We start from the raw sequence: 25,792 nt of genomic DNA on the forward strand, positions 1-25,792 counted from the left end.
AGGGAAAGGAAATAGAGCCAAAGAACCTTTGGAGCTTGTACATAGCGATGTTTGTGGTCCAATCAATGTACAAGCAAGAGGTGGTTCGTCACTTTTATTGACGATTACTCAAGATATGGTCATACTTACCTAATGCTTATGAAATTTGAAACCTTTGGTAAGTTTCAAGAATTCAAAGCTGAGGCTAAGAAGCAGTTAGGTGAGACTTTAAAGACACTTCAATCTGATCGAGGTGGAGAATATTTGGATTTAGAATTCAAGGATTTCTTGCTGGAGTATGGTATTCTATCCCAACTCACAGCACCAGCAACGCCACAACAAAATGGTGTTTTTGAAAGAAGAAACAAGACCTTGTTGGACATGCTCAGGTCTATGTTAAGCTACTCTTCACTTCCTCTCTCACTCTAGGGATATGCACTTCAAACGGCGACGCACATTTTGAATGTAGTCCCATCTAAGACCATTAGCAAAACGCCATTGGAACTGTGGAATGGAAACATACCTAGTTTGATTTATTTTCGCATTTGGGGTTAACCTGCTCATGTTCTTAGACCTAAATCAGGGAAACTTGAATCAAGGTTGGAAGTGTGCATTTTTGTTGGCTACGCTCCACAAACAAGAGGTGGTTAATTTTATAGTTCCAAGGATCAAAAGCTATTTGTTCCACAAATGCGACCTTCCTTGAACATGACTATATGAATAACTATAAACCTCGGAGCAAGGTAGCATTGGAGGAACTCATAACTAATAAGATTCCATCACATTCATCTTCATCATTAAATGATAAACGACAAACCGAGGAAACCATGATTTCTGGAAAAGAAACCCTGATGCAACGTCATAGTAGGAGGATTGTGAGACAACATGTTCGCTATGAACATGAGACATATGTCCTTATTTCTGACACAGACAAGGACGATCCATTAACCTTTAAAGAGGCAATGGATGATCCTGGAAAGGAGAAGTGGCAAGAAACCATGAACCAAGAAATGGAATCGATGTATTCTAATTCTGTCTGGGAACTTGTGGATCCACCTGAAGATGTCAGGCCCATAGGGTGTAAGTGGATATTCAAGAAGAAAATAGGTGTAGATGGGAAAGTAGAGACTTTCAAAGAGAGGCTTGTAGCCAAAGGTTACACTCAGAGAGAAGGTGTTGATTATGGAGGAATATTTTCTCCTGTGGCGATGATCAAATCCATTCGTATCCTCTTATCCATAGTGACTGCCAATAATTATGAGACATGGCAAATGGACGTCAAGACAAAATTTCTGAATGACTATCTTGATGAAAGTGTTGGTTTTTATTGATCAAATAAGAGATTATGCGCTGCGGAACAACAATCAAATTGTCAGATTAATCCCATAATATTTCTAGATCTACTTCTTCACACTCATATATATATTGAATCAAGGACAAGAATAGAAAAATTACCTCAGGTCCTTCCTTGCTGCTATCTTTTCGTATGGCTGAATCCTTGAGATCTCACACCAAGATCTTCCAAAATGTTCTCAGGCACACAAAGAACGAGTGTGGGCTCACAATACAAATAATAGGCAATAACTATTTATCAAATGTTCTCAACACATGAGATCTGATAAAGTTTGGACCTAGGTTTTGTGAAGAACAATGACCTTTGTTTTTGTCACTGTTCTCTTTTCTCTGAGAGAATCCTAGATATTTTTCTGTCCTTGAAAACTTACGTTCTGTGAAAACTGATATCGCATATTTAATAATATCCAATATATTAAAATATTTGTTATTTTAAACAAATTCAAAATAACTGATCAGTTATCAGATTTTTGTTTAAATAATAATATTTTAATCATGTTAAAATATCTCATTATTTATTTAATATTTAAATAACTAAAATTGTGAAATCAAGAGACTCAGTCCATCTCTTATGCGTGTAGCACAGTGCCTGTGCACTGTGCCACACGTGTACCACATGCACGTGCAGGCATGTGATTTTTCCCAATTTTTATTATTATTTAAATACCAAAAATCTCAAAAATAAATTAATTCAAAATTAATTATATTTATGATAAATCAAATAATCAAATAATTCTTAATTAATTAATTACACATAATTAATCAATAATTATGTTTGATACATAGAAAAATATTTTACTTATCACATAAGTCCTTTTTGCCCATTTTTGTATTTGCCTTTGACAGTGATTGTTTGAGCCATTTCGGGGACCATGGACCTATAACATTAAGCTCAAATAAATTGAAACTAAATAATTAAAATCTTTAATTATAATAGTTAATTTATTAATTCTGATATTACTCCACTATAAATTCAGAATTGCACTCTTTATGTTATAGATATACTTTTACAGAAATCTTTTTCTTAAGTCGTCCATTGATATAACCATCTTACAATAGTTCAACCCTCTAATTAATTAGTTCATAAATTAGAATGGAAGAATTACCATTTTACCTTACTAATTTACTTCTTATTCCTTAAGTACCATTAATTCACTAGTGAATAATTAATCTATAATCTAATTATAGATTTGAGCTCAAAATCATTCAGTTCCAGAATTAACCCTTAAGGGAACTAATATACAATCCGTTAGGAAAGATTAGATTCTGTATTGTTGATGATACATGTTCCCAGCCATCCATGATATTAAATCTCCAAAACAAAAGTCATTAGCCTCATTCTTTGAAGAGACCTTAACGAATGAATCAAAAGATTTAATAAACATGAATACGAGTTCATGAACACTCAGGATTTAGGTTGATCTATAAATGATCATCTGTTATGATATGAATTACAAGTCTTTATTGTTAAATGGTTTTTGGATAAAAACTTTAATTCATATCGTTCCATGTCATATATAATCATATTATATAAAGCACCTTTACTGAGATGTCTTTCCACATCAATAATCTGAATCTAGATTATTTGTATCATTATGATACTCAGTAAATCGTACTTACAACTCCAATTAAAGAATTCCATAACTTTAATTTGTTGTTGTTGACTATTTTTATTCATTCATGTGATCTTAATTCTCTCGTACTAATACAAGATCACATCCTCAATAATGAATATGGAATTTTTCTGATATTTACAAAATTATTCAAACAATAATTTAACAATCTAAGAATGACAATAATAATAAACCATTGTATTTATTTATTCACAGAAAAAACAAATGTCTTTACATGCTTTTAGGACACACTCCTAACAAAAAGTATCTATATGGTACAACCAGAAGGGTTCATAAAGAAAGGGGGAGATCAAAAGGTGTGCAAGTTGCCAAAATCCATTTATGGATCAAAGCAAGCATCTAGATCTTGCTATATCACTTTTGATGAAACAATTAAAACATATGGCTTTGAGAAAAATGTCGATGAAGCATGTGTGTATAAATACATCAAAGGAAAAGTGGTGGTTTTGTTAGTTCTTTACGTTGATGACATTTTTCTCATTGGGAACCATGTAGAGACATTGTCAAACATAAAGAAGTGGTTAGCTAAAAAGTTCCAAATGAAAGATTTGGGCGAGGCGAGTTATGTTCTGGGAATCCAAATCCTAAAGGATAGGAAGAACAAGCTCTTGGCACTTTCTCAGGCTAATTATATAGATAAGGTGCTTGAAAGATTCTCTTATGAGAATTCCAAGAAATGTCAATTACCGAGCAGACATGGAATTGCTCTCTCCAGGGAACAATGTCCCAAGACACCTCAGAAGGAAGAGGATATGAGAAAGTATTCCTATGCTTTAGCAGTTGAGAGTCTGACGTATGCTATGTTGTGTACTAGGCCTGACATATGTTATGCAGTTGGGATTGTAAGTCGTTATCAATTGAATCCTAGTTTTGAACAATGGATTGCAGTAGAGCACATTCTCAAGTATCTTAGGAGAACGAGAGACTATATGCTGGTATATTTAGAGGGTGAGCTAAAGCCTACTGGATACATTGATTCTGATTTCCAATCAGAGAAAGACAGTCAAAAATCAATATCTAGGTTAATGTTCACTCTTGGTGGAGGAGCTGTTGTCTGGAGAAGCACTAAGCAATATAGCATATCTTATTCAACCATGGAAGTCAAATACATAGCGTGTAATGCCCCCACGTCACTATGGCTGCTTCCTGGAATGATGACTGACCCTACAAACCAACACGAGTCTTTCCAGTGTGCTTTGTCCTCACTTGCACACTTCTTGGGAAAACTTCCGAGGAGGTCACCTATCTTGAGATTACTCCAGGTCAAGCATGCTTAACTTTGGAGTTCTCAAGTGATGGGCTACTGAAAAGGAGATGCATCTTGTTGATATAGGTAGTACCCATCAATCCATTTAAGCCATCTTTAACTATGTAGTCACATACCTACACAGTCTTAGAATCATCACACTTGACCTTCCCCACGCGATGTGGGATTGCACAGCTTTACCCGGTCTTTTCCCTATGGATCACGGGATACTAATTGTCACAATCACCCCCGTTAGGAGTCCGATGTCCCCATCATCTACACTTCCGGCTGGGTCAAGGCTCTGATACCATTTGTAATACCCCACGTCACTATGGCTGCTTCCTGGAATGACGACTGGCCCTACAAACCAACACGAGTCTTTCCAGCGTGCTTTTTCCTCACTCGCACGCTTACTGGGAAAACTTCCCAAGAGGTCACCCATCTTGAGAATACTCCAGGTCAAGTACGCTTAACTTTGGATTTCTCAACTGATGGGCTACCGAAAAGAAGATGCATCTTGTTGATATAGGTAGTAGCCATCAATCCATTTAAGCCCTCTTCAACTGTGTAGTCCCATACCTACACAATCTTAGAATCATCACACTTGACCTTCCCTAGGAGATGTGGGATTGCACAGCTTTACCTGGTGTAACGACCCGAATTTGCTAATAGGGCTTAAGGCCTTGTTTAGTGTGCCTGGAATAAATGATTTAATATGTTGATATATGAATTAATGTGTATATATGATAATGATGCATGTTTAATTGAGTTAAATGTGCATGTGGGCCCTGTCTGGATATTAGGGGTATAAATGTGATAAATGTTATATATATGCGATATGTCTGTGCAGCACGATCCAAGACAGTCCTGGGGAGCAGTTAGCCAGAAAGTAACAACGGGGTTGAGAATCCGACTCGGAGGAGTCGAGGGGTAGTTTGGGCATTAGTTATTATACGGGGTTATCGGGTTAAGAAAATAAATATTTGGAGATATATTTGAGGATAGAATGTCTAGGAGGGGATATTGGGGAAATTTACCATTTTGCCCTCGGGGACGTTTTGGTACCTCGAGCCTTGAGGTAACCTTAAAGCTTAAGCTGAATAAAACAAAACTTGGAATTGTTTAGAATACTTAGAAACTGACTTACATACTCCCTTCCCAGTTGAGGATAGTTTCTAAACTCCCTCTTCTCTACTCTCTAAGATTAACTCAAGGAAATAGGCAAGGGAAGGAAGATAGTCAGGAACTAAGGATTGGAGCTGAGCTTAGGAGACTCCAATCAGAAACCCAGGGCTTGGAGGTTGAGGAATTGAAGCTGGAACTTAGGGGAAACAACTCTGAATCAAAACTCAGCAAAGGTAAGATCTAACTATGGGAATTATGCTTGAATTTCAGTTAAGTTTTTAGGTTATGCATGTGAGTAGAATATGATTTGTTCTTGGGAGCTTTAGTTGAGTTTTGGAGTAGATTTTGATGGGTTATGATGTTGAAACTGGGCTAGAATATTGGTGTTGATTGTCTGGAACTGTTAGCTTGATTGTAGGATGAATTGGTTTGAAGAAAATGTAGGAGAAAGATGAAAATTATGGGTTTGAAGGTGAGGGCCACGGCCCTAGGAGGGGTACGCCGCGGCCCGTGTGTGCGCGCGGCCATGGGAGGTCGAGATGCTTGAGGTGCGCCGTGGTGCTTGGCAATGCACGCCGATGCCCGTGTGGGTTGCAGAGTGGTGCTAGCCTCTGTTTCGAGGCTAGCCGCGGCGCTTGTGGGTAGGGTCGCGGCTCTTAGTGCCAGTTCGTGTTTTTAAGGGTGTTTAGGCTTGGGAACTCATTGGTTATGGCTCGGGATGGATTTTATCACCCGGATTGATAGAATTCAAGGTCCCGGAGGTTAGGGTTATGGCTCAAAGTTAATTATTGGATTAGAATTTGATGGATGGATATTGTTAATGTGTTGTGACTAGGGTTCTGGCAAGGCTCAAGTTAGAGGACTGTGCTCGGGACATCGGTGCTCAGAAAGCTCGGGACTCAGGTAAGAGAACCCTTGTTCCCATAGAGCTTGTATGCAGGGCTGAGCCCAATGTGTTTGAATTGCAGGGCGTAGCCCTTTGATTTTATTTGCTAGTATTTTGTACTTGTTTAATATGCTATGAGTGCAATTATGTGAATGATCGGCAAGAGTCGGGATCGGTGTAGGCCGAGGTCGGCAGGGGCCGGAAACAGCAAAGGGCCAGGAACGGCGTTGGGCACGTTGTGTGCAAGGCCGAGTACGGCAAGGGGCCAGGAGCAGCGTTGAGCACGTGGAGTGCGAGTTGCCAGGGCGTGTCCCTAAAAGGATACCTGGGATATCCTCACGGTGTGGACCGTGAACCCAGGGCCTGGTAAGCGCCTGGGACGGCTAGGCCGTATGTGTTTAGCCCATTGGTGGCCTGTTTATATGCTTGGTGTATGTTTTGCATATGTTATCTGTTTGTGGGTTTTCTTGTTGGGCTTTAGCTCACAGATTCTTTGTGGTGCAGGTAAGGGTAAGGAGAAACCAACCAACCATGAGTGTAGCAGGTGTGAGGCAGCGTGTACATGTTGGGCCTACACGTTGGGCCAGCCTGGCTGCCACAGCCAGTGGATTTTGGGAGATGGTTGTAAATAAACTTAGATTTTGTCGTTAGTCGACTTGGTTCAGTTTATATGTTGTAAATGTTTCTAAACTGTATTTTGGGATCCCAGGTGTCAAACTTTTATGATTTTCATTGAAATGGAATTATTTTTCTAAAGTTTTTCTTCTGTTTATGACTTAATTACACTATTTGACCTAAAACCTTGATTAGCGGGTTGAACGCACGTTTTTAAACTCACTTAGTAACAGCTCTAAGGAAGTAGGGCGTTACACCCAGTCTTTCCCCATATGGATCACAAGATACTAACTGTCACATAGCGGCTTGTGAAGCAGCTAAGGAAGCGGTTTGGTTGAGGAATTTCTACACTGATTTGGAAGTTGTTCTAGATATGGATAAGCCACTAATCATGTACTGTGACAATAATGGAGCAGTATCTAATTCCAAAGAACCGAGATGCCACGAGAGACGGAAGCATATAGATAGGAAATACCACCTGGTAAGAGAGATTGTACACCAAGGTGATGTGACTGTTATGAAGATAGTGTCGGAACGGAACCTGGCGGACCTGTTAACCAAGACACTTCCTACAAAGTTGTTCATGGATCACGTGCGCAATATGGGATTAAGGGAAATGCCTCACTTGTTTTGAAGGAAAGTTGGATATTGTTAGGATCAATTCCCTAAAAGCATGTAAAGACATTTTATTGGTTTTAAATAAAAGTACAATTTTATTATATTTGAATGTTTAATTATTTTTTGAATTAATTATATAATAATATCAAGAAAATTCTCTATTCATTCATGAGAATATGATCTTGTATTAGTACAAGAGAATTAAAATAATATATAATGAATAAAATAGTCAGCAACGTATTAAAGTAAGGAATCTTTAATGAATGGCTACTAGTACGGTTTGCTAAGCATAAGAGATGCAAGTAATCTAGATTCAGATTACTGATGTGGATAGACATCTCAGTAAAGGTGTTGTATATAATAGAGATTATATATGACTAGACCGATGAGAATTAATTATCTTTATAAACTTGCCATTTGACTTAAAGATTTAATTTTTGTCATAATAGATGATCATATGTAGATCAGTCTAAATCCTGAGTATTCATGAACTCCTGTTTATGTTTATTGGATCTTTTGATTCACTCGTTAAGTTCTCTTAGAACAATGAGGCTAATGACTTTTGTTTTGGAGATTCAATATCATAGATGGCTGGGAACATGAATTACAATATTGGAATCCATGCTTTCCTAACAGATCGAATATTGGTTCCCTTAAGGGTTGATCCTGAAACTGAATAGTTATTGAGCTCAAATCTATAATTAGAGTATAGATTATTTATTCGCTAGTGAATTAATGGTACTTAAGGATCAAGAGGTAATTAGAAGGGTAAAACGGTAATTTTGACCAACTCTAATTAACGAACCAATAATGTTGGACATAACTACATATATTGATTATATCAATGGACTACTAGAGAAAACTCTATAAATATAATTCTATAAATACTTAGAGTGCAATTCCATATTTATAGTGAAGTAATCATGGAATTAATAAATAAGATTATTAGATTCAAGAGTTTAATTAATAATTTGGTTTATTGGAGCTTCGTATTATAGGCCCATGGTCCCCAGATCACCTGTGTCCTACACTGTCAAGGGTAAGGATGTCAAAAGAAAGATTTTTTAGGAGAAATGACTAAATTGCAAATGAATTAATTTTCAAGGGCTTGGAAATAATTATTTGATACTTATGGGTAATTGATTAATTGTGAATTAACTAATTATTTAACTATATAGTTTTTATTTTGAAAAAATATATGTTAAAATTAATATTAATCTTGTTTGGATTAATATAAAGAGAGATATAATAAATATCTTATTTATAATATGATATTTATTTATTTATTTTAAAAATGATATTTTGAGATAAAATTAATTTTTAATGAACTGATCTCTATGTTGGAATAAATATCTTGTTTTAAAAGTTGAATAAATAAACAAATGAGAAAATTATGGCAACCCTAATTGGGTTGGGCAACACACATTGTACAGTACAGTGTGTGGTGCCTAGGAGCAGGTATATTTATCCTTGTGATTTGAATTTTGAATTTCAAATAAATTTGTTTAATCAGTTATTTAATTATTTTTTTAAATATGATTTAAATAGATAATTGAATGAAAATATCTGTAAGTTTTAATTATATTTTAATTAAATCAAGATTATTTAATTAGATTAAATATCTTTATAAATTTGATATACGTGATTTTTCAGATGGATGCTTAATTATCAGATTCTCTCTCTAAAGTGATAGTTTTCTCTAAACCTGAAAACTATTCTAAACCTTCTCTCTATCAAAAACTCTCTAGATCTCATGTGTTGAGTACATTTAGGGAGTGACATAAATCAACCTTTTGAATCCTACATGCCCACACACGTCCTTGTGTATTTGAGGATTGGTCTGGAAGATCAGGGTGTGAGATCTCAGAACACTGGATAGGAAGATTGTTGATTTATACAAAAAGACTCAATGATTATTAATAGGCTACAATAGGTAATCCATGATCTATTTGTATGTAATTTAATATTTATATATGTATATGATCCTGACTGGTATTAATATTTATTAAAATGGATGCATATATTTCGTTGTTTACCTTTGATTTGATCATTAATACCAACAAAATATGATTCACTTTTTTTTGGTGTGTTTAGACATCCAGGTGCGCCCTATCACATTTTTATGTTCATCTTCCACTGGCTGAGAATGAGTGAGAGACTCCCCCTCATCAGAACTACCACCAAAAGGATCACCCTCCATCTGTGAAACATAAATATGATTATTATAACCATTTTGGACACTCATAATCATAAAAAAAAGGTTATACAAACATTTGAATTAAAGATGAAACCAGAAGATGAAACTAAAATTGTCACATATCATAATCATATCAAACCAATTAAATTTTACCTCATCATCAACCCATAATCCTTAACCATTTTCACGGAAACAAATACAATCATCATCAATTTCATCATTATCTTCTATTGTGGTGAATGTGACAAGTTCTTCTTCATGAGATATATCATGTAAATCACCATCTTTAATGTTTCATTCTCTTATTTGCATTGGCAGAACAATTGACCCCTGGTTGTCTGAAAGATCATTCACATAAAATACTTGTTTGGCTTGTGAAGCTAATATAAATTGGTCAAATTTGTGCCCAATTTATTTTAGATTAACTAATGTGAAACCAAAATCTTCATATATTATGCCTCTGTCACTTTTCACCCAATCACAAAAGAAAACAGGTACTCAAGTTGTGATATAATCTAACTTCCAACTTTCATTACCACTCCATAAAAAGTCATATCACATTCAACTGGATTTTTGTGTTTTGCACTAGAGAGTTGCACAACTTTAGCAACAAGGCTAACACCACTATTTTGTGTGTTTTTGTTGTTATTGCATTCTCTAGTGTTAAATAGAGTACCATTAATCATGTATGATGAAAACTTGATGACATTAACATAAGGTCCTCGAGAAATCCACTTAACAATGTCTAAAACCTTATTTGATGTGTTTTTTAATTCTGACACAACCTATTAAATCAACATAGCAAAAACAAATTACTAAAAACAACCAACCATGCCATCTTGTAATTTCCAATAAATGACAACCTTCCATAATCAACACAATTTACCTTTTGTTCTATCCAACTACTAAAAGTTCGATAATGTTCGTCTTGTAACCATTTTGGGTTCCTTGACTTCGATAGAAATTTGGTCTTTAACCAGTTAAAATGTTCCATTCAATTATACATATGTTGTTAGACAAATGAATATAAAAAATACACAACTTAAATTTAATGTATTATATGAATATAACTCACTCGATATAAGACTGAATTTCATTTATATTCTGCAACACAAGACGATGTGCTTCATCTAGTATATCTCGACTTACTGTGCATACAACGCTATCATGAAAACTCTGAATCTCAACATTTTGATCATTTAACCCAATTCTCTGTACACCAGTCATGTATTCAAAACAAAATTCATTTGCCTCTTCTGCAATATAGCATTTGATGATGCATCCTTCTGGTCGACTTCTATTCCTAACATTATTGGGAAAACTTTATACATGATCTGTATTTATTTTCATGTAGATCTAATATTAAACAAATTAATATAAGATAACCTAGAACATATTTCTAAAATTGAATTCAAAGAGAAGCAATGATGAGAATACTTACAGTATATGCAGCAGAATGAATGAGTCATTCCTTCAGTTTCTCTAACTCTTGTATCCTTTCTGTCGCAAAGTATTATCAAGAGACTGAACCAATATTTTATTTTCTTCACAGTCTTCCAATGTATCCTTAGAATCACCTTGACTAGTGTGGGAAATTCTCAAGACATGAGATAGATACAGAGAGAAGAAGAGAAAATAACAAAGAGGCTTAGAAAATGACTTGTGTTTAGAGAGAATCTAAAACTATCAAAAGACCAGTGGTTAAACTTATGTTTTGACTTCTCTCTAAGCACTCCTTTTATAGACTCAATTAGGCCATTTAATTTAATTAAAAATCAATAAAATAATAGCCATTTTAAAGCCCTAGGTCAAAATTATCATGGGCTTTAGGCCCGTGAAATTTCTCATTTGATTATAAGCCCATTGGACTTAAAATCAAGGCCTGTATTATTTTCTATTGATTTAATTAATTAAATAATCATTTAAATCCTTTATTAAATTAATTATTTATAATTTGAACCTTGATTTACACTTATTTATTAATTTAGATACCAATTTATCTTAATTAATAAATATGTTCTAATATCTCTTTTCTTCTCTAAATTACGTAACTCTGTGAAACTATCCAAAATTGACATGGTCAACTTTGATAATTCTAATTGATAATTAAATTAATTAATTGAGACTATCTAGATGATTTTATCCAAAGTACAATGGGGCCCATGGGCCTATGAAATCAAACTCCAATAAGTTATCATAAATCTAACAAATAAATTTACTAACTTATTAATTCCTCGTGACTCCACTATAGACTCGGAATCGCACTCTTGAATTCATAGAACGCTCTATAAAAAATATAGATACGCTATTAATTATCCATTGTTACAACCACAATTGTCATTCAATCCTCTATAGAAGGTATACAATGAGATAGGATTGAAATATTGTTTTACACTTAGTTCCTTGTAAATGATACTAACTAATTTAATTAGTGAAATGAGATCTCTATCAATTAACACCTTGAACCAAACTATAAGGAAACCATCGTTTCACTTCTTCATCAGAAGCTATAGATGTTCATATCTATGATTAACACTCCCACTCAATTATACTACCGAGTTCCCAAGATGTAAGTATGGGCTAGTGCGTAGGGTAAGCTGGTAACGAACAAGTCAAAGAACTCAAATAATACAATTAGTTAGAATACTAACCACTCAGAATTGAGATTGAATTGACCTATGGTCAACTACATAATATGACTAGAATAGATAATAACAGTATGTTTACTTATCTTATCAACTGTCAATATCGGTCCAGTCTCATGTAACAAATACATCCGATCTTATCTACTTTGCTAATGTTCTGGAAATAACATAACATTGTAATGTGTAAGTAGATCATATCGTAGATTGGCAAGTCAGTGTAAATCCTGTGCACTAACTAATCTTAGGACTAACTTATTTTGAACATATAATCATATTTATATTCCACTGTGATTATGTCACTATAAATAAGATTAGCTATATGCTCGGGATTTAATAGAAGTTTATATTAAAAAAATAATCATAAAAATAAAACATGTGAGCAAAGTGATTGACCTAGTCAAAAAATGATTTCTATTCTTTTATTGATAATAAATGAGATTACAAAGAATTCAAGTTTTAATTAGGGCATAAAACCCCAACATACATACCACTTAAGAATCTTCATATATCACTCAAATGGATACATCCATTTTAAATAAACGGGACCACAATATCTTAGTCCTCTAACCAAGTGAACTGTCAGAAGGATCATTATATCAAAAAATGTCAGCGGGAAATATTTGTCCAACTCGCACAATACCTCAGCAATTTCATCTCTTAACTTGGGTAACTTAAGCAGATCAATCACCTTACAACACAATGACTTAAAAACAAGCATAACCTTGTGATTACATCTCAAACTTTCCTAGGTAACACAGATCGAATGGCCACTAGTAGTAAATGTTGCATTAGAATATGACAATCGTGAGATTTCATACCAGTCAGAATACAACTTTTCATGTCTACCAATGACATTATATTTGAGGAATATCCCTCTAGACATTTTATATTAAACAAACATCTACAAATTTTCATTCTTTCCTCTTTAGTAAGAGTGTAAGCAGCAGGAGGTAAATATGTTCGTCTCTTATCTGGTTTTGGAGTTAATTCATCCCTTATACCCATTGCAACCAAGTCTTGTCTAGCGTTAATTTCATCCTTAGTTTTGCTAGGAATATTCAACAAAGTGCCAATCAAACTATCACATACATTTTCTCTATGTGCATAACATCTAAATTATGGCGTACAAGTAAGAAAGGCCAATATTCAAGTTCGAAGAAAATAGATTTCTTTTTATAACAACCTTTCGGCTCCTCCACAACCTTACCTTTCGACTACGTTTCATCTTTGTAGGTGTACAAAATTTAGGTTTCCCTAACTTGAACCCAAATTTAGACATCTTCTCAAGTACTTGGATCCCATTCAAAGTCTCAAGAGCCTCCTCAAACTCTTGTTAACCATTGACTACCTTCTTCCAAGTTCGAAGTTTATGCGTATTAGGCAAGAACTTCTTATGTCCCATATAACATATTTTCCAAGAGTGTTTCAAGTATTCAAAACATGTTTTTTCTTCACAAACGGGGCAAGCCTTATATCCTTTCACACTAAACCCAAATAAATTTCCATAAGTAGGAAATTCATTAATTGTCCACAAGAAGACCACTCTAAGATTAAATTCTTCCTGCCTATGTGCATCATAAACCTTAACCCCTTCATCCCACAAAGTTTTCAAGTCATCTATTAGAAGAGCTAGATAGACATCAATGTCATTACCAGGATGTTTAGGTTCTGATATAACAAGGTCAGCTGTGTAAAATTTCTCTTCATACACAACCATGGGGTTAGATTCTAAATAACAAGCATAACATGCCAACAACTATAATTACTGCTAAGAGATGTGTGTGGATTAATCCTGACAGTCAAAAGACCTAGATGAATATTACGAGATTCATTTCCAAAAGAAGCCCACTTCAAATCAACTCTCTTCCAAGCTAGGGTGTCAGCTGGATGTCTTAATTTGCCATCCTTTATTCTCTCATTGGCATGCCACGACAAACTTTTAGCTTGTTCGACATTTCTAAACAATCGGATGAAACGAGGAATCGGCAGAAGGTACCACAAAAATTTGGCAGGCACTCCTTCCTTGACATCCTCACCATTTCTTTTCTTTTTTCATCGCGACTCACCATAAGTAGGACACGATTTTGCTTCTGCAAAGCTATTATGATATAATATGCAATCATTAGGACATGCATGAATTTTTTCATATTGCATGCCTAATGAGCATAATGTCTTCTTTGCCTCATAAAATGAAATCGATATTTCATTATCTTCGGGCAATAACTCCTTCAAAAAACTAAATAAATTAGTAATACTTTTATCACTCCAACCATGTTTAGCATTTAGATTGTACAACCTAAGAAGTGAAGATAATTTTGTAAATCTGGTACAACCAAGGTAAATCAGTTTCTCACCATCACTAAGGAGTGTCTCAAACTTATTTGGGTTTACTCCTAATCCATAATGTGCATCATCAATCATTTCATCTAATGGATCCCAAATCTCCTCTACTATATTCCTCCTCACTCCTTTTGGTCTACTTGGCAGAGTTGAAGCAATAGGAGCTATCTCCCCATGGTAATACCAATTTGTGTAACTCTTGTCGATCCCATTGAAATATAAGTGTTCTTTAATCTTTTTAAGATTCATCTTTTTAACATTTCCACACTTAATACATGTACAAGAAGTAAAATTTGGGTCTTTCACATTTTCTGAACAAAACCTTAAGAAAAAATCGACCTCGTTCCTATATTCCGCGGATAACCTATTCACTGACATCCACTTTCTATCCATATTCCTCCTATGTCTATGAAAAATAAAAGAAACAACACTAAATAAGCACGTGATAGAGTTGGATGTCTATATAGTCAAGGTTGTTTACTCAATTCAAATTAGGTTGAAAAAGTGTAATTACGTGTATAATATTTCAGTGTATGCCGATATATCACAGCTCTAGGGGGCGATATATCGCCATACGGAGATACGAAAAACACGTAACTTCGCACGACCACCTCAACGAGCCTCGGGTATATCAGCCTAGGCGATATATTAGCTATGGTGCATGATTTTTGAACAATTTTGAAACTAGGCTCATTTTAATCCTTAACCTCTTGATAAGTCCACAATCTTTTTGACCGAGTCTTCAGCCTCTACTAAACGATTATTCAAATGTTTTTCAATTAAAAATCCATTATTTTATTCAAGCTAAATGAAGATCTTTTCATTCTTGAACTCTATAAATAGGACCTAGTACCCAGCTGATAAGGTCATTTTTGTATTAATATTTGTTAAGCTTTTCTATGCTTGGATGGTGTTATGATAACACTTTTAATAGTTTTCACTAAGTTTCGTGATTCTACAACATATTTTCTACGTTGCGTTTTATGATGATAAATCTGACATTTTTATGACAAGTGTAGTTAAAATAAAGTTTTAGGAGTATTCAAAGCTTTCAGGATTGAAATGTGGAAGTGGTGGCAATGTGGAAGCTATCTAAGATCAAGAATTGAAGAAATTGGAGGTAGGTCGCGGCTCATAAAACTCAGGCCACGACACTTTAAATGAAATTGCACTTTCAGAATTTTTTCTTCCAGAAAGGCCGTTGCGCATAAAACTTAGGCTGCTGCCTATGGTGCCAGGCCGCTGCACGTAATTTCCAGGCCGCTGCCTAAGGGACAGATTTAGACACAGATTTTGTTCTAGGCCGCGACTCGCATTTTTCAGGCCGCGGCTCGCGACGTCGTTTTCAGATTTTTTTTTTTACTTTTTAATTAGAATTTAATTGAGACTATAAAGGATGATTAGGGTTAATTTGAGGGGGATCTTTATTACGGTTTTAAGAGAGAGAAAGACTGAGAAAGGGCTGAAGAGAAGACTACAAGACTACATTACTTTTGTTCATCAATCTAGTTTCTTTTCTTCCCTTAATCTCTTTAATTTTAATTATAATTATGTTTGTGATTATGATTAAAATTATGGAGTAGATTCTTTTTAGGTTAAGGGTTAATTCAAAACCCAAGACATGAATTCTTGATTATTGATAACGAATATTGTTCTTTAATTTCTCTCAATATTAGATTGTTTATATTTTTCCAATTGAATGTTATGAATCTTGTAATTTCTTGTTAGGTGGCCAACTAATTAAGGTTTTACATTGTTCAATTGTCATCTTAGAATTACTACTCACCTAATAGTTTAGGATTCTAAGTTGTTGACTGCGTTTTTAGCCAACGACGTGAGAACGTCAAATACGACGAACCTTCAAGAGAATGTAAACGACAACAGACGGTATAAACAAGAAAAGTAAATAACACAGAATTTTTATAGTGGTTCAGCCCCGATTGTCGGTAATAGCCTAATCCACTTAGAGTTGTGATTTATAAATCTATACTCAAGATCAGATGGACTATGCCAACTGAGTTTCTTCAGTATAAATTGTGAAAATACAAGAATTCTCTCTAATTTCAGCACTTTCTCTCTCTAGAATAGACAGACCCAATTTTATCTCTCTAGAAAGAATAAGCAGAAGGGACCCCTCTCTCACCTCATAAGCTCTCTATTTATAGAGATGGGATCCTCAACTGATATCCCCTTATAATAGGGATATTTTACTATATTTATTACATTTATATTACAAATAAACATTCAAAATTCAAAATGTAACAAATTCCCCATTTGTGGGAAGAATGAGAGATTCCCGCGCATGTTGTTGAAGTTGTGTCTGACTTAGTCTCCTCTAGCTAGTTGGTCCACCTCCTACTCACTACCCATGCAAGTGCTGGTTAAACATGCATGGTGGTAGGACATGCTTTGGGTGGGTTGAACGTGCATGGTTCTCCTCGAACATGTACTCTCCTCTAGCATGCCATGTTCCTCCTTGAACCAATCTCCTTGGCTTCTCCTCGGACCAAGGTGGTCCGAGGCAACTTCCTTGGCACCTCACCTTGAACGACATTGAGGCAACCTCACCTTGGACAACATTGAGGCAACCTCACCTTGGACAACATTGAGGGAACCTCACCTTGGACAACATTGAGGGAACCCCACCTTGGACAACATTGAGGGAACCCCACCTTGGACAACATTGAGGCAACCTCCTTTAGCATCTCCCAAACATGTCCGATCGAACATTGTATAGACTTTCCTTATGAAAGTCTAAGTCTCCATTCTCTTGCATGAGACTCCTCCTCCTTAGCTATTTACCTTGGGCACGTTCGAGCCAATACTTAGAAAACCTTGGGAGGCTTACCTCCTACACACCCTTGGGGTCTCCTAGGACCACACCCTCCTTGGGGTTTCCTAGGACCACCCTCTTAGCCCTCCTAGGAGGCACTCTCCTAGATGCATTCTCCTTAGCCTCCTAGGATGCATTCTCCAATTTTTGGGTATAACATAAGTGTATGTAATAAATTACAATTGATAGTTATGTCAAAAGAATTGTTGGTTGTGATGAAAAATAGAACCTAGGTTAAATGAATTATATGCTTCATTAATTTATTTCCTAGATTAACTTGTTTCCATAGGACTTAATGCTTTATCTAAGTTAAATAGATTGTATGCTTCATAGATTTATTGCTTAGATAAAAGAGTTAATTATTGAACGCTTCGCCTTGATTACTTATAATAGGGAGACTGGGATAATTGACTGCTTCAGCGTTATCTGCGGGGTTAATAGTTTAATTGAGAAATTGGAATAATATTTATTATTAGTGATTAGGAATGATTTTTGAGGGTGGAGATTAACCTTTAATTGCTTCTTAATATCGTAATATCCATCTTTAATTGCTTTCTAGTTTATGCTATTTAATTTTGAGTTAAAAAATCAAAATCCACTTTTAAGTTTTAGTGTTAATTCTTGAATAATAAAGTGAACGACAGTCCTCGTGGGTTCGACATGTGGTTGCTATTATACTGAAATAATTGGAAGTATTGAAAGAAAAATCATTGTTAAATTTGTGTGGTATACGACAACCATCAAATTTTTGGCGCCGTTGCCGAGGACTATTGTTATTCTCTTTGTTATTCAAATTTATTTATTTTTGACTAATTAGTTTTTACTGTGGAATTATCAGGTATAAATGTCTGGTGAAGAGGATACTTAAGAAAGGTTATCTCGGCTTAAACAATATCTTGAGTCATCGTCAACTTCTCGTTCTTCAAGGATTATTACCGATAATCCGCTCTTTCAATGTCTTGCTCCACAAGATAATCGTGTTAAAGTGCCATTACCGTCTGACAACGAATCTGATTCTAACGATTCAGTTCGATCCTATAGAACAATGGCCCAGCAAAGGAAATTGAAAGAGTTGGCAGCGCCAAATCTTGACCAACAACCATTATGCATCCAGTATCCACCGTTGGATGTAAACTTTGAGCTAAAATCGGGCCTCATCCACTTATTGCCTTCTTTCCATGGGCTGCCTGGTGAGGATCCGAATAAACATTTGAAGGAATTTCATATTGTCTGTTCTAGTATGAAACTCGCTGCAGTGACTAAGGAACAATTTAAGCTGCGAGCTTTTCCTTTTTCCCTAAAGGATGCAGCTAAAGAGTGGTTGTACTATCTTCCACCGGGTACTGTTGAAACTTGGAATGGTATGAAGACTATGTTCCTAGAACGATACTTTCCAGCATCTAAAGTTGGAAGCATCAGGAAAAAGATCTGTGGTATAAGGCAGCATACATGAGAGTCTTTGTATGAATATTGGGAGAGATTTAAGAGGTTGTGTGCTAGTTGCCCTCATCATCAGATAAGTGAACAACTCCTCATTCAGTACTTTTATGAAGGATTACAATCACTGGATTGGAGTATGATTGATGCAGCCAGTGGGGGTGCACTAGTTGATAAGACTCCTGTTGCAGCCAGGAGCTTGAAATCTAATATGGCTGCTAACTCACAACAGTTTGGCATTCGTCAAGATCCTGTTCCACCGCCCAAATCAGGTAATGAAGTGAGCACCTCTAATGTTAATCAGCTGGGTCAACAATTGGCTCAATTAACTGTAGTGGTCCAACAACTAGCTTTAGGCCAACAGGTGTGACCATGTGGAATCTTTCAAGTTGTGGGGCACCCTACTGATACTTGCCCTACTCTAGTGGAGGGAGAAACTGAGGGTGTTAATTCTGTAGGAAACTTCCTTGGTCAATTACGTCAGATGTATTATGAACCATTTTCACAAACTTATAATCCTGGCTGGCGTGATCATCCAAACCTTCGTTATGGGAATCAACAACAAATAGCTCCACAACCAACATCAGCGAGGCCACCTGGTTTCACTATACAACAGAGGTCTCAAAATAATTTTGTACCTCGACCATCACAAGCACCGCAAGCTGTTCCACCACCAAGTGCCAAACCTTCTACTGAGGATGTAATTAATGCACTTGCTACAAATACTCTTCAATTTCAGCAAACCACCCAAGCTTCCATCAAAAGTTTGGAGAATCAGGTGGGACAATTAGCAGCATCATATAACCGGTTGGAAGCTCATCTGTCAAATAAATTGCCTTCACAACCTGAGATGAATCCCAAGGAGAATGCTAGTGCAGTAACTTTGCGAAGTGGGACGCAATATGATCCACCTAGTCCTCCAATGCTCAGTAAATTGTCATCCAAGCCACAAGTTGATTGCTCAGTTAAAGAAGATGTTCCTCCAAATCCAACCACCCCTACACAACTAAGCCCTAAGCCTACTTTTGTCATTCCACCTCCATTCCCAAACATACTAAAGAAGACTAAAAAGGAAGAGGTTGACAAGGAAATTCTTGATACCTTCCGAAAGGTAGAAGTGAATATTCCTCTTCTTGATGCTATTAAACAAGTGCCACGCTATGCCAAGTTTTTGAAAGAGTTGTGCACTAATAAGCGTAAGTTGAGGGGTAATGAAAAAGTTAGTGTGGGGGAGAATGTTTCCACAATTCTTCAAAAGAAGCTTCCACCAAAGTGTAAGGATCCTGGTACTTTTACTATCCCTTGCACTATTGGTAATAAAAGAATTGAGCATTGTATGTTGGATTTGGGAGCCTCTATCAATGTCATGCCATTCTCCATTTATGCTTCATTGAATCTCGATCCACTTGAAGAAACAGGGGTGATTATTCAACTTGTTGATAGGTCGAATGCTTATCCCAGGGGTGTAATAGAAGATGTTTTAGTTCAAGTAAATGAATTGGTGTTTCCGGATGATTTTTATGTTCTTGATATGGAAGATGAATCTATTACATGCTCCACTCCAATTTTGTTGGGGAGACCATTCATGAAAACTGCGAGAACTAAGATTGATGTGCATGACGGTACGTTGACCATGGAATTTGATGGGGAGACAATTCGATTTAATATTTTTGAGGCTACGAGGTATCCAAGTGATGTACACGCTGTTTACTCTCTTGATGTGTTGGATATCCTTTCTCAACGAGTTTTAGATTTGCATATTGAAGATTGTTTGGAGGTTGCGTTGAGAGAGCATCTTGTGTTGACCGATGAAGATTTGTCTCATGAGATCATGGATGTCATAACCACACTCAATAGTGGTTTTGACAAGACTTTTAAGAAGGTTGCATTTCTTAATTTGCCGTTTTCTAATGAGAAATTGCAGCCATCAAATTTTTGGCGCCGTTGCCGGGGAAGCCACTTCCGGAGCATCTCAAATATGTTTACTTGGGGAAGAACGAGACACTTCCAGTTATAATTGCACGAGATCTTAATCAAGTCCAAGAAGAAAAATTAATGAGAGTACTCCAAGAATATAAAACAGCCATTGGTTGGTCTATTGTTGATATTAAGGGGATTAGCCCTTCTATGTGCATGCACCGAATTTTACTTGAAGAAGGGTCTAAACCAACACGTGAGGCACAACGGAGATTGAATCCACCTATGATGGAGGTTGTGAAAAAGGAGATACTGAAGCTCCTTAGTGTGGGTATTATTTACCCAATTTCAGACAGTCAATGGGTGAGTCATGTTCAGGTAGTGCCAAAGAAGTCTGGAATCACAGTGGTAAGGAATGATGAAAACGAGCTGGTACCAAAAAGAATGCAAATCGGGTGGCGAGTTTGTATAGACTACCGAAAGTTGAATGCGGCAACCCGTAAAGATCACTTTCCATTACCGTTCATTGATCAAATGCTTGAGAGGTTAGCGGGTCATCCTTATTATTGTTTTCTTGACGGTTATTCGGGATATAATCAGATAGTTATAGCTCCTGAAGATCAAGAGAAGACAACCTTCACATGCCCTTTTGGTACATTTGCTTTCCGACGAATGCCATTTGGGTTATGTAATGCTCCTGCCACATTTCAGCGATGTATGATGAGCATTTTTTCGGAATATATTGAAAACATCATTGAGGTTTTTATGGATGATTTTAGTGTTTATGGTGACTCATTTGATCGCTGCCTTCATAATCTCACTTTGGTACTCCAACGGTGTATTGAAACTAACCTTGTGCTTAATTGGGAAAAATGCCATTTTATGGTAAACCAAGGTATAGTTTTGGGTCATGTGATTTCAGTCAAGGGAATAGAGTTCGATAAGGCAAAGATTGATTTAATTCGTTCTCTACCATCTCCGACTAATGTGAAAGAAGTGCAATCATTCCTTGGGCATGTTGGGTTCTATCGGAGATTTATCAAGGATTTCTCTAAAATTTCCACACAACTATGCAACCTTCTCCAAAAAGACGTAAAGTTCAAGTTTAATGAAAAGTGTTTAGTGGCTTTCAACTTATTAAAAGAGTCTTTGACTACAGCTCCTATAATTCAGCCACCGAATTGGGAGCTACCTTTTGAACTCATGTGTGATGCTAGTGACTATGCTGTGGGTGCTGTTCTTGGGCAGCGAGTTGACAAGCTTCCTCATGTTATATATTATGCTTCTCGCACTCTTAATGATGCTTAACTTAATTATTCCACCACTGAAAAAGAGCTCTTGGCGGTCATTTTTTCCTTGGAAAAGTTTCGGCATACTTGATTGGAACTAAAGTGATTGTGTATACCGACCATGCTGCTCTTCGCTATTTATTGGCAAAGAAAGAAGCCAAGCCTCGGCTGATCCGATGGATTCTACTTCTTCAAGAGTTCGATTTGGAGATAAAAGATAAAAAGGGTTCTGAGAATAGGGTGGCGGGTCACTTGCGTCGTCTTATTTGGGATGAAGATAATTTGCCCATAGAAGAAAAATTTCTAGATGAGAAACTCCTTGCCATGCAAGAAGTTATTCCTTGGTATGCCGACATTGTAAATTACCTTGCTTCAAAAGAGTTACCAAGTGATCTCACACAAGCACAACGGAACAAGATCAAGCGTGATGCTTGCCACTACATATGGGATGAACCTTATCTTTGGAAGCATTGTACTGATCAAATCATTCGAAGATGTGTACCTAAATCTGAATTTCGTTCCATCCTTGCTTTTTGTCATGCTTATGCTAGTGGTGGACACTTTGGACCTAAGAGGACAGCTCGTAAGATATTTGACAGAGGTTTCTATTGGCCCACAATTTTCAAGGATTCTTATGCTTATTGAAAGGCATGTGATCGTTGTCAACGAGTTGGTAACATAACTGCCAAGGATCAAATGCCTCAAACTCCTATTTTAATTCTTGAGATCTTTGATGTTTGGGGTATGGATTTCATGGAACCGTTCCCATCCTCTTTAGGCTATGAATATATTCTATTGGCAGTAGACTACGTGTCTAAATGGGTGGAAGCAATTGCAACTAGAACGGATAATTCAAAAACAGTAGTGGACTTCATTCGCTCCAACATTTTTGTGCGTTTTGGTACACCTAAGGCTATACTTAGTGATCGAGGCACTCATTTTTGTAACAAGAGTATATAAGCATTGTTTCGATGCTATAGTGTAACTCACAAGGTCACAGTTGCTTATCATCCACAAGCCAATGAGCAAGCGGAGGTTTCTAATCGTGAAATTAAATTGATTCTTGAGAAAACTGTAAATCCAAACAGGAAAGATTGGAGTACAAGGCTTGATGATGCCTTGTGGGCGTATCGTACATCATATAAAACACCTATCGGTATGTCACCTTATCGGTTGGTGTATGGGAAGCCTTGCCATCTACCGGTTGAGCTAGAGCATAAGGCGTGGTGGGCCGTAAAGAAGTGTAACATGGACATGGTTGCTGTAGGACAACAAAGAATGCTTCAATTGCATGAGCTAGAAGAAGTACGCAATGAAGCATATGAGAGTTCGAGAATCTACAAGGAGAAAACCAAAGCTTTCCATGACAAACATATTCTTCGGAAGAGTTTTGTGGAAGGTCAGAAAGTTCTCATGTATCACTCTTGCCTTAAACTCTTTCCTGGGAAGTTGAAGTCTCGCTGGTTAGGTCCGTTCATTGTTACCAAGGTTTTTCCTCATGGAGTGGTCGAAGTTGTAAGTCCAAGTACCGGAAATTCATTCAAGGTGAATGGTCAGCAATTAAAGCCATATTATGAATCAATGGAGGAAGAACAAGCTGCGGTGATTCACCTCATTGACCCGGTATATGTTGATGAATGAAGCATTAATTCAAGCTAGCGACGATAAACTTAGCTACTTTGTAAATTAGTTTATTTTCATTATTATTTTCTTTATTTAAATTGAACATTGTATTTTTATTTTTGTTTTTGTTGAGGTAATTTTAGTTTAATTTCTGTAATTAGAATCGTGAAAAAAAATGAAAACAAATGAAAAAGTTTGAAAAAAAAAGGGAAAGGGACTTAGGCCGCGGCTCACATTTCCTAGGCCGCGGACCTTTTATGAAAAAAAAAATGATGAGGCTTCAGAGGCTTTGCAGGCCGCGGCACACCATTTGCAAGCCGCGGCCTACGAACTGAATTTCAGAAAAGAGGCTTCGCAGGCCGCGGCACACCATTTGCAAGTCGCGACGTTTTTCTCCAAAAAATGGCTTCAGCGTGTGGTAGGCTGCGGCACGTAATGTGCAGGCTGCGGCACACGAGTTTTTTTTCAGAAAAAAAAAAGGGAACGTCGTCAGGTATTGTGTAGGTCACGGCACACCATTTGCAAGCTGCGGCCTACGATTTCAGCCCCTTTTTTTATTTTAAAACGACTCCATATCATTATTTATAGAAGAACCACCCAACAACGCTTGCAAGCTTTGGAGCAAGAGGTTTATTATGGCCGACTTGATATTCGAGCGAATACTCAGCATATCCTGGATCACAATCAGAGGCTTGTGGAATATGCAAGCTATCGGGATATTTGTTATAGGATGGATCAGGCTCGTTTGAATGTGGATATGTCTACATATCCACCTGCTTCTACTTGGTTGCAGCCATACCCACCACCGGTTCCCATGCCCATGGTGCCATATCAGGCCCCTGATGATGAGGAAGTTGCTGGCACGGCAGATATGGATATTCTTGAGGAATGATGTGTTATGAGGGAGTTCTTTCTTTCTTCTCTTTTTATTTTTTATTTTTTTATTTTCCTAAGTCCATTGAGGACAATGTACTGTTTAAGTGTGGGGGAGAAAGAAATTTTATGTTTTGTTTTGTTATGTCTTTGTTAACTTTTTGTTAGTGTCTGTTAATTTTTGTTTTATTTAGTGTTTGTTAGTGTTCAGTTGTGTTGGTCTTGTTGAAAGCATTGGTCGATGATGAAACTTTAAATTATGCTTAAAGTGATGTCAGACAATGAGGAATTTTTTATGATTTGTGTGCTTGACTCTTATGTGAATTGCTATTTTGATTTATGTTGTTTTTCACTCTATGCACGATTGAATTCACCACTTAAATGTGTTGAAAAAAATTTATGCTTGTTGAAATTTTTTTTGAAGTCCCAACCACTCTAGAAATCATTAATCAATTGTTTGAGGCGAAATCATAAGTACACATGATTAGGAAGATGATTAAGGCAGTTCTTTGGATCGTTTGAGTCGTTCAAGCCAACCTATTATATATAATCCTTAGTTTCCCATGTTTGAGCCATGATGACTATTTCTTTTCTTCTATGAACCGAAATTTTTGACCTTATACTTCCTTGAAAAATATTTCTTTTTGTAACCCATTACACCATGGTTATTTATATATGATTTTATCTTGTGGGATGGTTTGTTAAAAAAAAAAAAGGGGGAAATACTTATGGTTTATTTGTTTGGTTGTAATTTGTGTATGATCTCTATTTCTCTCCTTGGAATATTATGAAAAAACCAAAAGAAAAAATGATTTGCAATGAAAGAAAATGTATATATGAAAATTTTGCAAAAGTATAAGTGTCGGGGAAATAGTGAGATCATTATGAAGAGTAAGAAAAAAATAGGTACTTCTTGATTTATATGGGAAAATTTGGGGCAAGTTCAAAGAATGAAGCTGATGTATGCTATGGTGTGATTTGAGCTTAAATGTATCTTTCTCAGCTACCCTTAACCTTAGCCTTACATTACAGGCCTATAAAGACCTTTTGATTTTTGATCATTGTGTGTTTATATTAGTGGAGAATGATTGGTTAATGTCTATGGAGTGGATGCTTTTCATTGAAAAACATTTTGGTATATAGGGACTGATTTAAAAGAAAATGATTTGGCAAGTATGGATT

The 25,792-nt window shown here is 36.3% G+C and overlaps 1 protein-coding gene and 1 non-coding gene across 2 annotated transcripts; one reads left to right on the forward strand and one right to left on the reverse strand.

Annotated features, from left to right (window-relative positions):
• The first annotated feature begins 18,516 nt into the window (after positions 1 to 18,516).
• On the forward strand, positions 18,517 to 24,629 carry LOC133796242 (uncharacterized). Its single transcript, XM_062233717.1, has 9 exons — positions 18,517 to 18,904; positions 19,025 to 19,272; positions 19,393 to 19,986; positions 20,584 to 20,767; positions 20,833 to 21,370; positions 21,605 to 22,072; positions 22,159 to 22,715; positions 23,115 to 23,737; positions 24,426 to 24,629. Exons 1-9 carry the CDS (start codon positions 18,517 to 18,519, stop codon positions 24,627 to 24,629), a joined length of 3,804 nt encoding a protein of 1,267 aa, XP_062089701.1.
• LOC133798926 (small nucleolar RNA R71) lies at positions 18,883 to 18,989 on the reverse strand. Its single transcript, XR_009876142.1, has one exon. It is a non-coding gene; the product is annotated as a small nucleolar RNA R71 (small nucleolar RNA).
• Positions 24,630 to 25,792: the final 1,163 nt, after the last annotated feature.

This window comes from Humulus lupulus, chromosome 8 (assembly GCF_963169125.1).
Source record: "Humulus lupulus chromosome 8, drHumLupu1.1, whole genome shotgun sequence".
Lineage (NCBI taxonomy): Eukaryota > Viridiplantae > Streptophyta > Magnoliopsida > Rosales > Cannabaceae > Humulus > Humulus lupulus.

Coding starts and splice junctions, on each gene's coding strand:
- LOC133796242 (XM_062233717.1), top strand. CDS start 18,517: ATGGCCCAGCAAAGGAAATTGAAAGAGTTGGCAGCGCCAAATCTTGAC. Junction 19,987..20,583: donor AGAAGACTAAAAAGGAAGAG/GTTGACAAGGAA, acceptor AATATTTTTGAG/GCTACGAGGTATCCAAGTGA. Junction 21,371..21,604: donor ATTGATCAAATGCTTGAGAG/GTTAGCGGGTCA, acceptor GGATGATTTTAG/TGTTTATGGTGACTCATTTG.